General features: G+C 43.6%; 1 protein-coding gene across 2 annotated transcripts in view; it reads left to right on the top strand.

The window, feature by feature from the left end:
• The window catches only part of DYM (dymeclin), a 315,716-nt gene that overhangs the window by 57,520 nt on the left and 242,975 nt on the right, over nt 1-15,221 (top strand). For both annotated transcript variants that reach the window (XM_045296193.1, XM_045296192.1), the window contains exon 6: nt 6,096-6,168. In XM_045296193.1, the coding sequence (XP_045152128.1) occupies nt 6,096-6,168 (73 nt within the window). The remainder of the gene's footprint in view (nt 1-6,095; nt 6,169-15,221) is intronic.

Here is a 15,221-nt window from a genome sequence, read left to right as displayed (position 1 = left end):
TCATGATCACACAGGCTGGTGTGCTTCTTCCATGTGGACTTTGTTGCTTCTCAGCTAGATGACCGCTTATTTATCTTTAAGGCCCCAGATGCTATATCGTTTGATAGCCTGGCACCATTGGCTTTCTTCACATTTGCTTATGCACCCATTTTGTCTTCAGCGATTGGGTTGGGAAGGTGAGCATCACAGAATGCCAGGTTATTAGAACAAAGTGTCCTTGTGTTGAGGGAGTACTTAACTACAAGCCCAATGTCTGTCTGCTACCGTACTACGCAACATATAAATATATGTACATAGATCTACTTCCCTATTGTCATATACAAGTATATTTACATATGTACATGCCTGTATTTAGGCCTCTGTAAATGTCCTTTGCCTCCTAGTTCTTTTTTCTATTTCCTTTTACTTTCCACTTGTCCCACTATCGTGTTTGGCTTTCATTCGGGTTTCATTGAATCCTCTGGATTACATTGCCCTTGATCAAGCCCTATCAGGCATCCTACACCCTCCTCTCCATTGATTTTAGATCACTTGTTCCCTGTCCCTCGGTTTGTTAACACGCACTTCCTTTCCCCCCACCTTCCCCTTTCCTGTGTCCTCTTGAAACCGTCAGCCCCATGGTTTTCTCCTGTGGATTGTTTATCCCACCTGTCTTCTCTAGATAGACCTGCAGAGACAATAATCACAAAAACAAGACGACAAAAGAACAACAAAACCATCGACAAAGAAAAGCTTACAAATAGTTTCAAGTCTGTTTGTTGACCTTTAGGCATGTTTTCTTGTCAAGTCTGATGGCGTGACACACCCTGGCCCCAAAGTCTATTTTTGGTATTCTCTGGGGACTTCCTTGCTCTGTTCCCCTTGCTGCTCTGTTGCACGCCCTTAGCGTTTCTCGCTGGTGTGTTGTGGTCAGATTGAGCACAATTTCTGCACTGTCTCCATGTTGTCCCTCGTAGTGCTATGGGTCACGTGAGGGATGTTGGGTCTCATATTGGGACTGGCCCTATGGTCCTCTCTGTGCATTGGCTGCTCTGAGCAGGAATACTGTCCTCGGAGCTTGGTGGGCCAGGATGTGTCCCACTCTCTCTCCTTCCCTCTTCATTTGCTCCTCTGTGCTCTGATCAGATGCACTCCTCTTCCTGAGCTTTAGTTTCGGTAATGTCCTGTGAAGTGAATTCTTTTGGGGGGAGGGGTTTCCATGTATTTGGCATTGGGTCCGGCCCCACAGACCTCTCTATTGGGTTCCTGCTTCATGCCAGTATGTTGCATTCACGACTTGGAGCACCGGGTTGAGGTCTGGTCCCAGCTATGAGGGATTTTTAGATTCCATTTAGTCTATACTCTGTTCTTTGGTGAAGCTCACTGGGACCAGAAAAGGGTGATTAGTGCCTTTCTTAACAGTCGCTTGCCAGGAACAGGGGTGGGAATTTTAGTGACCTTGTTCTATATGGTTTTCATAATAACAGTTCATAGTTATTTGTTGTTTTAGATTATTTGTGAATCAGATCTTTTTGTCAAGGACTTACAGTCTCGTTGATGAGTAGAGAGCTTACCATTAGCATATCTTGCAGATATTGAAATTAATGAGATGATTCAGATTGTTCTCTGAACATGTTTAATGATCCTCACTTTCCTGAGATTTGTATGTACAGAGTTCAGTGAAACATGGCTTGGCTGGTTGGGTTTTTTGTTTTTGACCCAACTTTGTAAGTAAACAGGTCTTGGAAAAATAATTTAGAAGCTGTCCCCTTTGCCATGAGACCAGAACTGGATGGTGCCAGGCCACCGCTATTGAATATTTTTGATCGATGACTGTAGAGGACATCTTAGTCAGCAGGGAGGAAAGGCGGAATAGAGTTTCCCATTCTCATGGAATCCAGACCTCTTGGAACCATGCAAGGCCAGATGGCTCTCCAAAACTGTTGCCCTAAGATAATCTTTAAACCTTAAGCCGAAACTGTCCCCTGACGTCTTCCTGAAAAGCAAACAGTAGTTTAGCTTGACTGTTAAATATGCCGCCTTGATTATTATACTCTTTAACGATCCCCATTCTTCAACCACACTGAAGGACAGATAGAGACCTTAGAGCAATGGTTCTCAACCTTCCTAATGCCGTGACCCCTTAGTATAATTCCTCATGTTGTGGTGATCCCCTAACCATACAATTATTTTTGTTGCTACTTCATAATTGTAATTTTGCTACTGTTATCAATCAAGCGACCCCTGTGAAAGGGTTGTTCGGCCCCCAAAGGGGTCGCGACCCACAGGTTGAGAACCACTGCCTTAGAGGGTCGTGGGAAAAATCAAAAGGAGGGTGAAAATGATTGCATAACTCAAAGACTCTTACTGAACTGTACCTGTAGAAACATGAGTATGTATGTTTTTTCTGCCTATATTCTCAGCAATAGCAACAACAACAAAAACTACAGAAAAGTCTTGTTTTTTTCTTTGACTCTCTCTTTTCTTGAGAACCTGGAGTTAGATTTCCTTACTGTGCCACTTTGCGTTAGTAAGCTGACCTCTCTGAGCCGTAATGTCTTCATGGGAAAGCAATGACAGTAATCACCCCTTCCTCTCAGAATCTCTGTCTGGTTTACTGTGAGATAACCCATTAGGAATGTGCAATACAATGCCTATCAAAGCTTAAAGCGCTCAGTAAGTTTTTGCTGCTAATTTTATGTCACAGAGGTGAAGATTGGAAACTTTAAACTATCTGACAAGAGCTAGTTATGGCAATTCAAAGAGTAATTTAAAACTCCTTAAAGCATAACAACATTGTATCGTAAAACTTCACAGCACACTTTACTCACAGAACCCCAATTTACTTTGTCAGGGACATGCCAATTTCAAGGCCTTTGAGAGAAGATTCTCTTTCCTTTGAGAAAAGGCACATGTATTGGGTAGGTGAGTTTATGCCTCTCTGTTTGTATTGGAGCGCAGGAAGACGTTTGGCTTGGTATGAAAGCAGAGGTGATGGAAAGACTGCTTGAGAGATGTAACCCGAGGAGCCTGCTTAGCCTCCAACCTAGTAAGCCATCAACTCTCGTCACTTGTCACTTAATATACAATTACCAGCCAAGAAACATGAGCATGGTCCTCTGTAGGAATGTCCTTTCAGTAAATGGATGTCTTCAGGGATTTCCATCGTCTCTGGGCGTTGACCTTGGTTGCTTCGTGCAAGTATATGAGATGCATTGCTCGTTGTCATTCTCCTCCTCCTCACACTGAATTGTCAGTGTCCTTCCTGGTTCACTCGCTGTGAAGGTGGGTGAGCTCATGGTTTAGACGGCACCGAGAAAGCAGCAGAGAGGACTGGCCGCCATTTCAAGGTTCAAAAATGAGATGTGTTTGTACCCCTGAAAGAAAAAAAAATCCAATTGGTACCATCCAGGGTTCCCTGACCTTCTGTAATCAACAGTGCTGGCCACTTGACCCAATGGGGAGGTGTTATTCAACTGGCCAATTGTTCTTTAGGGAATCACTCTGATTTCTAAATTATGTCTGGGTGTGGGTCACTGCATTAGGATGAGCCAACCAAGTGAGCTTTCAGCTCAGCACACATGTATTGAGCACATATCGTGTCCCAGTAAATCAACTTGGTGATAAAGGTTGTCAGTTCACTTGGGTTAGTTGGACAGCCTTGGCATTGAGAGAGTTTAATTAGAATGTTGTTTATCTGTTCCTGATTGTGTAACCTCAGAGACCAGTGTCGCTGATCTCCATATTACCTTTGCTCCATGACCCGAGTGAAGCCCACCACTTCTTGGAGTGACATTGAATGTGGTTATTGAGCTTGATTCGTGTGGTGGTCCTTCTTCCCACCGGTGTGTGCTGTATGGTTTCATAGTCTCTGCAGTCTGTGTCCTCACTCGCCGACGGTCCCTGTGCCAGCTCTGTTGTGGCAAGCAGGAAGGAATTTCTGCATAATTTCTGATCCCACGTGATAGATTAGGTTTTAGAGAGAAGGATCGTTAAGCTTTTTTGAGACTCGGTCGGTGCTTTGGGAACAACAGCTGGATTTATACTTAGACACCTGGGTTCAGTTCCACAAGCACGAACTGAATGTATACTGTTTGCCAAACTTGTTATTGCCCGCGAGAAGTACACAGTCCAACAAGGAGCTGCTGACATACACACAGAAAGTTCTGGACTAATTAATGTAAGCAACATACACAGTGAAATACAAATGAACTAGGCATAGATGCTTTGTAGATGGTTACTTTATATGCAAAATGAGGTATGAGAGTTGAGTTTGTTAGATGAAGATTGAGGATGAAGATTGATGAAGATAGTCTTTTAAAGACACCCAAGTTATTTTTCTTGCTAAGCATTCTGGCCCCGGCTGTGTTACATAGAGGGGAGGAATACAATGGCATGTATCAGGTAGCATGGTATGTAACTTGTAAAGGGAATAATTGTGAGAGATACATGCAAGGGATGTAGGACTGAGACCTTAAAGAGTCTGGTAGGATGCACTTGAGAGCTTGAAGGATTTTGGATACATTCTTCAAGCAATTGAAAAGAACTAAACCAGCAGAGGAGCCATAGTGGCACAGTGGGCTGCTAACCCCGAGGTTGGTGGTTTGAACCTGCCATCCTCGGGCTCCGAGAAACAAAGATGCTTACTTCCATAGTTTGCTTCTGTGAAGATTGACAGCGGGGCATTTGTACTGGGTGGCGCTGTGAATTGGACTCTGCTGCAGCAGCGGGGTTTTGTTTTCAAGCCAATGGGAGACTGAAGGATGGACTTCAGTTTGCTCCCCGTGGCAGGAGCCTGCAGGCGCGCCTGGAGAGGAGTCAAGTAAGAGGAAGGAATACTATTTGGAAAGTTTAGGGTTTTGTGGGGGTTGGGGCACGGTGAGTTTCCAAGGTAGCTGAATTTGCTTGCCTGTGCTGAGATGAGGAGATCACGAATGAAAGCCTGCCAGATGGACTGAGGAAAATCAGAGGAGTCGGCTGTGATTGAGGGGACCTAGACACTGCTCGTTTATAAAAGATGCGCATGAGAGAGGAGGCTGGGGAGTTGTGCTTGGATTACTGATGTCATCAACCAAGAAGGAGAAACGAGAGGAATAGGGGGGTTTGTGAAAGAGCAATAGGGGGGCTTTGTGAAGTCTTTGGAGAGAGGAGTTCCCTGTGGAACATGTTGAGTTTGAAGTGCTGCTGATGCGTCTAGTGGAGATGGCCAGTAGGCAGTCAGATATCAAAATGTGCCCTTCAGTCCAGAGGAAACCATAGATTTAGGAACCATGCACATTTAAGTGTTGATTGGGAACCCAGAGCAAAGGTGCTGGTGGGACTGGTTGAGTTGAAAGCGTGCTCAGGAAACACCGTAGGTGGGAGTAGAACAGGATGAGGAGTTGTATAGCACAGGGACTAAAGGAGCAACGAGTTTTCATGATGAAGTAACAGGTGTCAGTAGAATCTACAGAAGACAAAAGTCCTGTCACGGGGGACTTGTATTGAAACGTAGGCCACTCACTTCACTGGTGCTCTGTCCCAGTTTGGCTGGGACAAAGTATTTCTATCTGAAGTGAAGTGGTACTTTGCACCTGCCTTTGCCTCTTGTTTCGGAACTTGGGAGAAACATTGTATCCTTTGACTCTTTCGAAGAGGTGGCTGGTCTCACAGTGGCTTTCAGTCTGTGATCTGTGGGGCACTGAATTTTTACGCATCAAGAAGATCAAGGGCAAGGTCAGATGTTTGAGGGGAAGGAGGCTGCAGGCCTGCTGCTGCAAAGCACGTGGAGCAGCGTGGTTTTCACTGGCTTCCTTAACTTGACTTTGGTGTAGCATTGCCCTTGGAGCAACAAGGCAGCACTAAGAAATTTGAAAACTGCCTAGAGGCCCCATAAGAGAACCTTCAAGTGTGCACAGCCATGTAACTAATAGCTGGTCTTCAGGTTTCCTATACTCGAGGGGGAGGCCAGTAGACAGACTAGCTTAGGCACGATGGGAATTTTATTCAGAGGTCCGTCTTAGTGTCTGCGCGTGTATAAGGGCCACTATCCCGATTCTCATTAGGATTGAAGCTCTGCTACACAACTCTGCTCTAGTAAATTCTTTATTAAAAATCTTTTTACATGTCTTAACCAGGTACTGACTCAGAAGACCTTTTGGAAGAATTGATCTGCTGTTTGATGGAGCTAATCACTGATATTCCACTCTTGTAAGTTCAGATTCTGTCAGAACCCATTTTGTCTTCTTTTATATATTGAATAATGATCATTGACTGCAATTTTGCAGTGTCTTTGGGCTGGGGTAGAGTCCTTGTGTGGGCCTGCTGGGGACATAACATCCGTGGAACTTTTAACTGTGTTGCCTAATACTTGTCTGCCATCAAAGCAAGAATTTGACGATGTTAAGGGGAAAATGGCCAGACTCAGCAACATCAAGCATATGGCAGGCACAGGTATTGGAACCCAAACCAGACTCACTGCCGCCAAGTTGAGGCCAACTCCTAGTGCTCCTATAACAGGACAGAACTGCCCCGGGGGTTTCCGAAACTGTAACTCTTCACTGGAGTAGAAACGCTCATCTTTCACCCACAGAGCAGTTAGTGGTTTTGAACTGCTGACCTGTCAGTTAGCAGCCCAACTACATCACCAAGGCTCTTAGATTGACCAATAGCCTTTGGTAACCAAGGATTTAAGACACAGGTTATCCGGAAGTTAAGTTGATTGCTCTGATACTTTGACACTACCCCTCGGTGGCAGAGATAACCAGTTGTCTACATAGTTGCCTTCCCAGCCTTCTTAGAAAGTAGAGTTGGGTAGTGAGTGAAATAGTTTATTTGGTTTTATCTCTCTAGAGAACCCTGTCTAATACAGTGAGCCACAAGGGGAAGTCTTCAAATGAGACCTCTGGTTGAAACTTTTTAAGGGGGACTGTGTTAGTCTGGGTTGACTGGAGAAACAAATTCATAGATACTCATGTGTATAAGAAACAGCTTTATATACAAGAGTGATTGAATATTGAGAAAATATCCCAGCCCAGACCAGATCAAGTTCCTAAGTCGAATATTAGCCCCTATGTCCGATACGAATCTATAAATTCCTCTTTCGACTCATGCAACACATGCAAATGACACCGAATGCAGGCAGATCACAGGCCAGTGGGTGGAAAGTCTTGTGGATCCAGTGGCAGTGGAACCATCTGAACACTGGCAGGGGTCTCCGTGTGGCTCCTACAGCTCCAGGGCTCTGGCGTAGCACCATATGTCTTCTCAACAGGAATGTCTCCCAGAGAGTGAGTGTATGTCCTGTCTCCAGCGAGCTATATATCTCCTTAGCGCCTCCAAATGAGGTCATCAAGCTATGACCTGCTTGACAGGCTAAACTCTACCCCTTCACTCTTTAAGTCTCAAATTGACAACAGATTATGTAACTACCACACGGATGGCACAGCCTGGAGGCATACGTCTTCCCAGCTTTCAGATATGTGAACGAGGGTTTTTGAGCTGCTGGCCCATTTAGGCCCCACTAAGGACTCGGCTCTCATATTTATATGAAGCTGCTGAACCAAGGCCATCCACTGCCAACTCCAGCCCCTAGACATTCCAGGTGAGAAAAATAGACCCTTACTTAAGCTACATTTAGTGGTATTTTTACAGTTCTATCAGATTGAATAGGTCAATCCAGTTTGCTACTTTTAAAACAGTATCAATTAAAAAAATGGTCTCCCTGAGGTGTCTTTATATATAGATAGTCCCCTCCAATTTTACCTTTCCTCAACGAAATTTTAATACTACAGACACACTGTGCGGGTGTGTATTTATGTACTGTAGCCCTTTCGAGGGCCAGAAACAATTGTAATAGCTATGATTGTTGTTGCTGTCCCGTAAAGATCCAATTTTCAAGCAATTGTTTTTATTTATTTATTTATTACAGTGAAGGTTATTTTATTTAAAAGCAGTTTTATTGAGTTATAATTAGCAGCTCATATAATTCATTAGCTCATCCAGATTCAGAAGGGTTGTGCATTCATCACTACAACACCCTTTGGCACATTTTCATCCTCCTTGTCCCCACCGCTGTCAGCATTTGCGTGTTTGAATGAAGGAAGTGGATTGTGAAGTGAATCATCCCAGACTCTCTCGGCATGGGTTATGGTTGGAAGTGGTCCTGCACCATGCCCGATAAGGAAAGAGAAGCATTCATGAGAAAAATGTGCTCCTGGCCATTGTTGGACCTGGGTGTAGCATCCATCATTGTCAGATCGGTTCAGAGCCATCAAACCTGCTTGGAACCTTTGAGTCTAGAAAGTAGAGCTTCGACCACTGAGACCACTGGGTGTGTGTGTGGGCGGGGGGTGAGGGGACAAAACTGCATAAAATAATCATTTTAGTTAATAATTATAAATATAAGTAGAAAAATCCAAAGATAACTACAATTAAAAAAGTCAGTTGGATAAAGCCAGCGTGTCGGAAAAACGAAACAAAACAGCAGCAGGAGGCTGGCTCCCTGGGTGGCACACATGTTTAAGCGCTCAAGGCCTAGCCAGAAGGTTGGTGACACACCCACTCGAGCGCTCCCGTTGACAGGCCTGGCCTTCCGCTCCTGAAAGGTCATGGCCATGAAGACCCTAGGGAACAGTTCTGCATGTGGACTTAAACCATGAGTGATGATAACAATGAACTTGATAACAGCTTTAAGAACAAAATGAGGAGCTGATACCAAGGGCTCAAGTAGAAAGCAGGTGTTTTGAAAATGATGATGGCAACATATATATATGTACGAATGTGCTGGAGACAAATGACGTATGTATGGTTTGTGAAAAGAGTTGTATGAGACCCTAATAAAATGATTTTTTAAAAATCCACAACAATGTAGCAATTACCATTTTGTGGGCATGGCCTTTTGTGGGCAGGGTTCTGGGAACTGCGGTATTTCCTTCTTGGAGGTGGGAGACACTCACTCTCTTGGCTCACTTCCTGCGAGACATTTCTGACAAGAAGCCACACGAAGCTACCCTGATGCACCCAGAACCCTGGGAGCTGGAGAAGCCATGTGGAGACCCCTGCCAGCACTGAGGTGGTTACAACACCGCTGGATCCACAAGACTTCCCACCCATTGGCCTGGGAACTTCCTGCATTCAGCAGCATTGCATGTGTTTCGTGAGTCTGAAGAGGACTTTATACAGTGGTATGGGACATATGGGCTAACACTGGATTTATGGACTTGATCTGGACTGGGCTGTGGGGTGTTTTCTCAATATTCAATTGTTCTTGTATATAAAACTCTTTCTTAGTGCACATATGAGTGTCTGTGAATTTGTTTCTCTAGTCTACCTGGATTAACCACACTGTAAATCTTAGTGGAGCAGACAGCCTCCTCTTTCTCCTGAGGAGTGGCTCAGAGGTTTGAACTGCCAATCTGTGATTATCAGCCACAGTGCCACCTAGCCCTGATTTTCATGGTTTTTCGCATTGTACTTAACCTAATGTGTCCATTACAGTTTGTTCAGGGAAAGCATTGACTAAATATAAACTACTTTGTACAATTTAAGGACTAAAATAAGGTGGGAAGAAGTGAATGGAGAAGGGAGTAGAAACGCATGTCTTGTCGGCTTATGTCAGTGTGTGTGCAAGGCTTCACCTACTCCTGATTTTATTTCGTAAATGGCACCAGTGCTGTTACATGTATTTCGTTACCAACTATGTTTGCTAAACGAGTGCCTTCTCACCTTTCTATCGGAAAGGTGTCTTGGTGTGATGCTAAGAGGAATGGCAATAGTAAGTCGTTTTGGATGGTAAATAAACTTTTGAGCACAGTGAAGAGACCAGCCACTTACACACTCTTGAGAAGCAAGCAGTGTTGTAATATATCAAACATTTCAGTGTTCTAATATGTTTATACTTTTTAAACGAGCTGAAAATGCACAGACAACCAGATGTCTTGTATTATGTACACTCAGCTGAAACCAGCTGCTGAAACAATTTCTTATGATTTAATGTTCTTGGCACTTCACCCTACAAGAAGGTTTGTCTTGGTAACGGTTTCCATGTTAAACCAAATGACTATACATTTCATGTACTACCACTGTAGTGCTGGGTTATGGCTCAGGCTGCAACTTATGAGAGACTCTCAGCTTGTGAAAGCAGGGCGCACTGCCACGCTGCCACGGCAGGCTTGGCACAGGTAGCATGGTGTGCCAGCGCTGCATTAGCTGGCAAATACTGAGAGGAATCTACATAAACTGGTCTACCACGGGCAATTCAAAACTAACAAACATTTCTTAAACAACCCTGTTCAGTCATTCTATTACTATTGAAAACAAAATGGCAGTGCGCATGTGTACACCTACACCTCTGTACAAGGAATCTTCTGAAAGTTTATGGAAATGCATATTGTGAAAAAACGATGTATGATCTTCAAACTATTGATTGTACCGAAATAAACTTATACTCATTTGTTATGTATCTGAACAGCATCTAGTGTGAGGCAGTAGGACAGATAAAAGACATGAGTTTAAAAAGAGCCCCTATCAGAGAAACATGCATTCTGTCAAAATTAAGCAAGAACAAACCTCCTAAATGTATGGTGAGGCTTGCGTGGAAGAATGGTGAAGCCGTTGTCTTAGAAGTTTATGGGGACAATGTCCCAAAGAAGCCGGCGGTTTACAAAGGAATAATAACTCGTTTTGAGAAGGGACAAGATGTTGAAGTTGAAGCTCACAGGGGCAGGCCATCCACGTCAATTTACGAGGCGACAATTGTGTTCTTGCCCTAATGGAAGGGAACTGATGGCTAACGGCACAAGTCATCACCAGCACTTTAGCTCAGTTGGTTCAGCTTATAAAGTTCTGACCGAAAAAATTGAAATTGAGTAAACTTCCCACTCTGTGGATGCCGGTGGACAGCTGCAGACAAGAACACGGTTTTCAGTGGGAACTCTGAACAAATGGGTGAAAGGTTCTCAAGATCCGTTTCCTGGCAGAACTGTGATAGAATAGGAAACATGGCTCTGCCAGTGCCATCCTGAAGACCAAGTACAGCCATGGCTACCCAGAGGTGAAAGTGGTCCAGCCATAGCCAAAGTGGACCACTCGGGAACAAAGGTCACAGCAATGCTTTTTTTGAGATGCTCAGAGCAGTTTGCTCTTTTACTTTCTGAGAGTCAAAGAATGATAAAATCTCCTTAGGAGTGTGTTCTGGGAAAGTTAGCCAAAGTTTTAGGGGTTAAAAAAAATGCCTGGCAAAGTTTCCTGCAAAACTTCTTCCCCCGACAGGACTCCTGCTCATTCTTCTCATCAAACAAGGGCAATTTTGTATAGAGTTTTGATGCCAAATCATTAGGCATCCACCTTGTAATCTTAATTTAGCTCCTTTTGATGACTTCTTTTTGTTTCCTTATCTTGCAAAATCTTTAAAGGGCACCTGCTTTTCTTCCGTTGACAATGTAAAAGAGACTGTATTGATGTAGTTAAATTCCCAGGCCTTTCCATTCTTTCTAGTTAGATAGGATGGCTTACAAAAACTGCTTGACCCTGATGGAGTTCATGTTAAGTAAGTTTATATTTTTCATTTTCATCTTTTAGTTCCACTTTTCTGCAGACTTTGTGAAATTATCTTGCATAACTAAGTTTAATTTTTTTATTAAGTGAGTAGGATCAGCTATAGTAATTTAGATAAATGCCCTGAATACGTAGGTATTTATTTTTTTTAAAAAACAACCAAAACGTTATGATTTGGGTGAAAGTGTACCGAGCAAACTGATTTGTAAGGTAGAATTGGGGTCATGATAGTGGGGATGGAGGTGGGGGGGAGGGAAGCATTAAAGAAGCAGAAGAAAATTGTATGCTTCATTGTTGCTATACTGCCTACTGACTGGTTTGCCTCCTCCCTGCGACCCTTCTGTAAGGGGATGTCCAGTTGCCTACAGATGTGCTTTGGTTCAACACTCCACACTCCCCCTCATTTACAATCAGGCTAGACCAAAGGATGTACATGGGTACAGATAAGAACTGGAAACACAGGGAATCCAGGACAGATAAACCCCTCAGGACCAATAATGAGAGTAGCAATACCAGGAGGGGAAGGGGAAGGTGGGGTAGAAAGGGGGAACCGATCACAAGGATCTACATATACTCCCAGGGGAACGGACAATGTAAGACAGGCATCCTCAAACTACGGCCCACGGGCCACATGCCTCCCGCCGAGGACATTTATCCGACCCGCCAGGTGTTTTTGCCCCGTTTGTTTTTTTGCTTCAAAATAAGATATGTGCAGTGTGCATAAGAATTCATAGTTTTTTTTAAAAACTATAGTCCGGCCCTCCAACAGTCTGAGGGACAGTGAACTGGCCCCTGTTTTAAAAGTTTGAGGACCCCTGGAAGACATGACAAAATAATTTATAAATTATTAAGGGTTCGTGAGGGAGGGACAGGGAGGGAGGGGGGAAATGAGGAACTAATACCAAGGGCTCAAGTAGAAAGAAAATGTTTTGAGAATGATGATGACAACAAATGTACAGATGTGCTCGACACAATGGATGGATGTATGGATTGTGATGAGTTGTAAGAGCCCCCAATAAAATGATTCTTTTTAAGTATGCTACCTTTTACGTAAAAAAGAAATCAAGAATTCATATCTAGATTAACTGATACTTGCTGAAAGAAACCATATGAATAGACTCAAAACATAACACGAGTACTTTTATAAGACAGAGCACCATTTCTTGAGTCACTACATGAGTGGTTGGTCTGTATGGGAAGAGCATGGATGCTTTAGAACTACCACACGGTTTGTGCAGTGTGTTCCATTGTGGGGATTGCAACAGTGTCATGCATCAGACTCGATTAGTTGTTGAATGGAAAACCAATTTTCTCTGTCAACTTTGGCCCAAACCACAGTGAAATGTTGAAAGCACAGGAAAAGGAACTCTCGGGCTGTGTCCTCAGTGCTCCAGCAGGTGGATTGGGCTGCGGTACTCGCTCCTGATTGGCCGGTTGGTTTGCTGGCTTTTCAACCTTCCCTATTTAGTCTCTTCCCCTCACTCTCTGTCTCTCTCAGAATGGAGCATGGCATTTTATAGCTTTCTAAGAAAGTCTTCACTTTTGCATTTAATTTTCACACAGGAATGAGAATAGGCTGGGTATGATTTTCTGGTTGAGAACCTTTATTTCTTAGAATTCTGAAGGCATTGCTATGTTGCCCTCAGTGTTGCTAAAACACGCTCTGATGCCTTTTGATGGTCATGGCTTTGTAGTAGCCCGTCGTCCACCCCCACCCCCTGGAACATTGTAGAATCTTAGGTATAATACTCTCTATAATTCTGAAATTCGAGGATGTGTTTGGGTGTGGTTACTTTTTTTTTAAACTCTACAGGGCAGTGGTGTCTCTTTGTGGGAGCCGGTTAGTGCGCTCGGTTACTCATCAGGTGGTTGGAGGTGTGAGTGGATGCTGACTCACAGTGACCCTGTGGGACAGACTAGAACTGCCCCTGTGGGTTTCTGAGACTGTCACTCTCTGCAGGAGTAGACAGCTTCATCTTTGTCCCATGAAAGAGCTCGGGCTCAACCCTCACACCTTGTGGACAGCACCTCTGCATAGCCCACCGTGCTGCTGCCAGAGCTGCTTCCAGGACCCTCGGAGGTTCCTGTGAAAAACCAGTCCCTGACGTGGGACACAGGTGGGGTCGACTGGGGGGGGGCACTGGGTATTTATGGTTAGGAAATCCAGGGTCTTCCGCTTTGGGCAGTTTGTGTATGATTTCTTCTTTTTTCCCCTTGTCCCTAGAATTCCCATTCTAGGGTTGAACTTCGTATATTTAGCTTGTCTCTGATGTCAACCATTTCTAAACAGTACTTTGCCAATTTCTTATGTGATAGATGTTTTTGATGAGGTAAATATAGAGATTACATTGGGATTTTAATTCTCTTTTTTTTAATCATGTATTTTCTTCTCATAAGTGAGACTGAGCAGTCTCCTTACCATTTGAAAGCCATTTCCAGTTCCTTTTCAATCACCTTGAATTCCTGGGAACTCTTGCTCTTCGATGGTCCTTTGTTTTGTGAACACACAGTTTTGAGTTAAATTAATTGTACTCTGGGTTCTCATAGACCCACCACAGACGCCTTACCTGCTTAGTTCTTAGTGTATTCGCTTTCTCATCATCTCATCCACCCAACTTAACTTTTAAAAATTTCTTTAGAGTATTTATAAAAGCTTCTTCTTCTTTGTATTGCACTTTATTTGAAGATTATCTCTGGCTATATTTTGTTACTACGTATCTAGTATCTGAGAAATCATAAAACCCTGGAATGGATATTTGAATTAATGTCTCTCTGCGGGTCCTCGCATGGAATCCATATTTCTTGACTCCAAACTTCTAGGTACTTCCTGTTCCTTTATTAAGACCTCTTATACATGAGGAGTATTAGCATTTCTTTGATTTGTTAACTTTTCCAACTAAATATTGCTGTTATTGGTAGTATTGTGAATTAATATATGCACCCCAAAATCGTGTGTTATAAACACTAACCTCAATGGCTGTGGTTATAATCCCACTTGGAAATGAGTTACCTTCGTTGTTAGTGGGATTGGATTAATGCAGATTGTCTTACGTTCATTCTTCTATGAGATATAAAAGAGATTTAACCAGGGTGCAGAGCAAAGATGAAGAGAGGTATTAAGCCCTGAGGAGATCACTCAGGAGCCAGAAGCTTAGAGAGACCAGGACCTTCCCCTAGAGGTCACAGTAGGCGAATCTGCCCTTGGAGCCAGCACCCTGAATTAGGACTTGTCGACTCCTCAGCTGTAAGAAAATTCATGTCTGTGTTAGAGCCACCCACCGACCGTGGGATACGAGTATTTCTGTCCTAGCTCTCCTAGCTAACTACGAAAGGTACCATAGGTAGTATAGTATATTGACTTCTGGAATCTGTGTGTTGACATAAGCCCAGTACTTCTAAGATTTTATCTTAATGCTTTAAACTCAGCCGTTGTTTGTGCTAAACTTATGCTCTATTTATGGTGCCATCAGGGTTCTTATCCGGTAGAGTCCAGGAGCATGTGTTTTCCCTCCACAGTCATGACTGCCCATGGCCAACACTAACACCATTTCGTGGGGGCTTTTGTCTGTATCCAAGTCTTTCACTCTGCCTCCGAGCAGCAGTTCAAGGTCATTGCAGGGGCCCTCTCCCCCACCCTTGCCTCACATGAAATTAATAACTTGCTCCAACAGTAGTTTGTTCTAGGACATTTCCAGACCAGATGGTGG

This window comes from Echinops telfairi, unplaced genomic scaffold (genome assembly GCF_000313985.2).
Source record: "Echinops telfairi isolate 266 unplaced genomic scaffold, ASM31398v2 ScPeMD7_7400;HRSCAF=8409, whole genome shotgun sequence".
In the NCBI taxonomy this organism is placed as follows: Eukaryota; Metazoa; Chordata; class Mammalia; order Afrosoricida; family Tenrecidae; genus Echinops; species Echinops telfairi.
The sequence above is the reverse complement of the archived record's forward strand: the minus strand, read 5'-3'. Positions and strand labels throughout refer to the sequence as shown.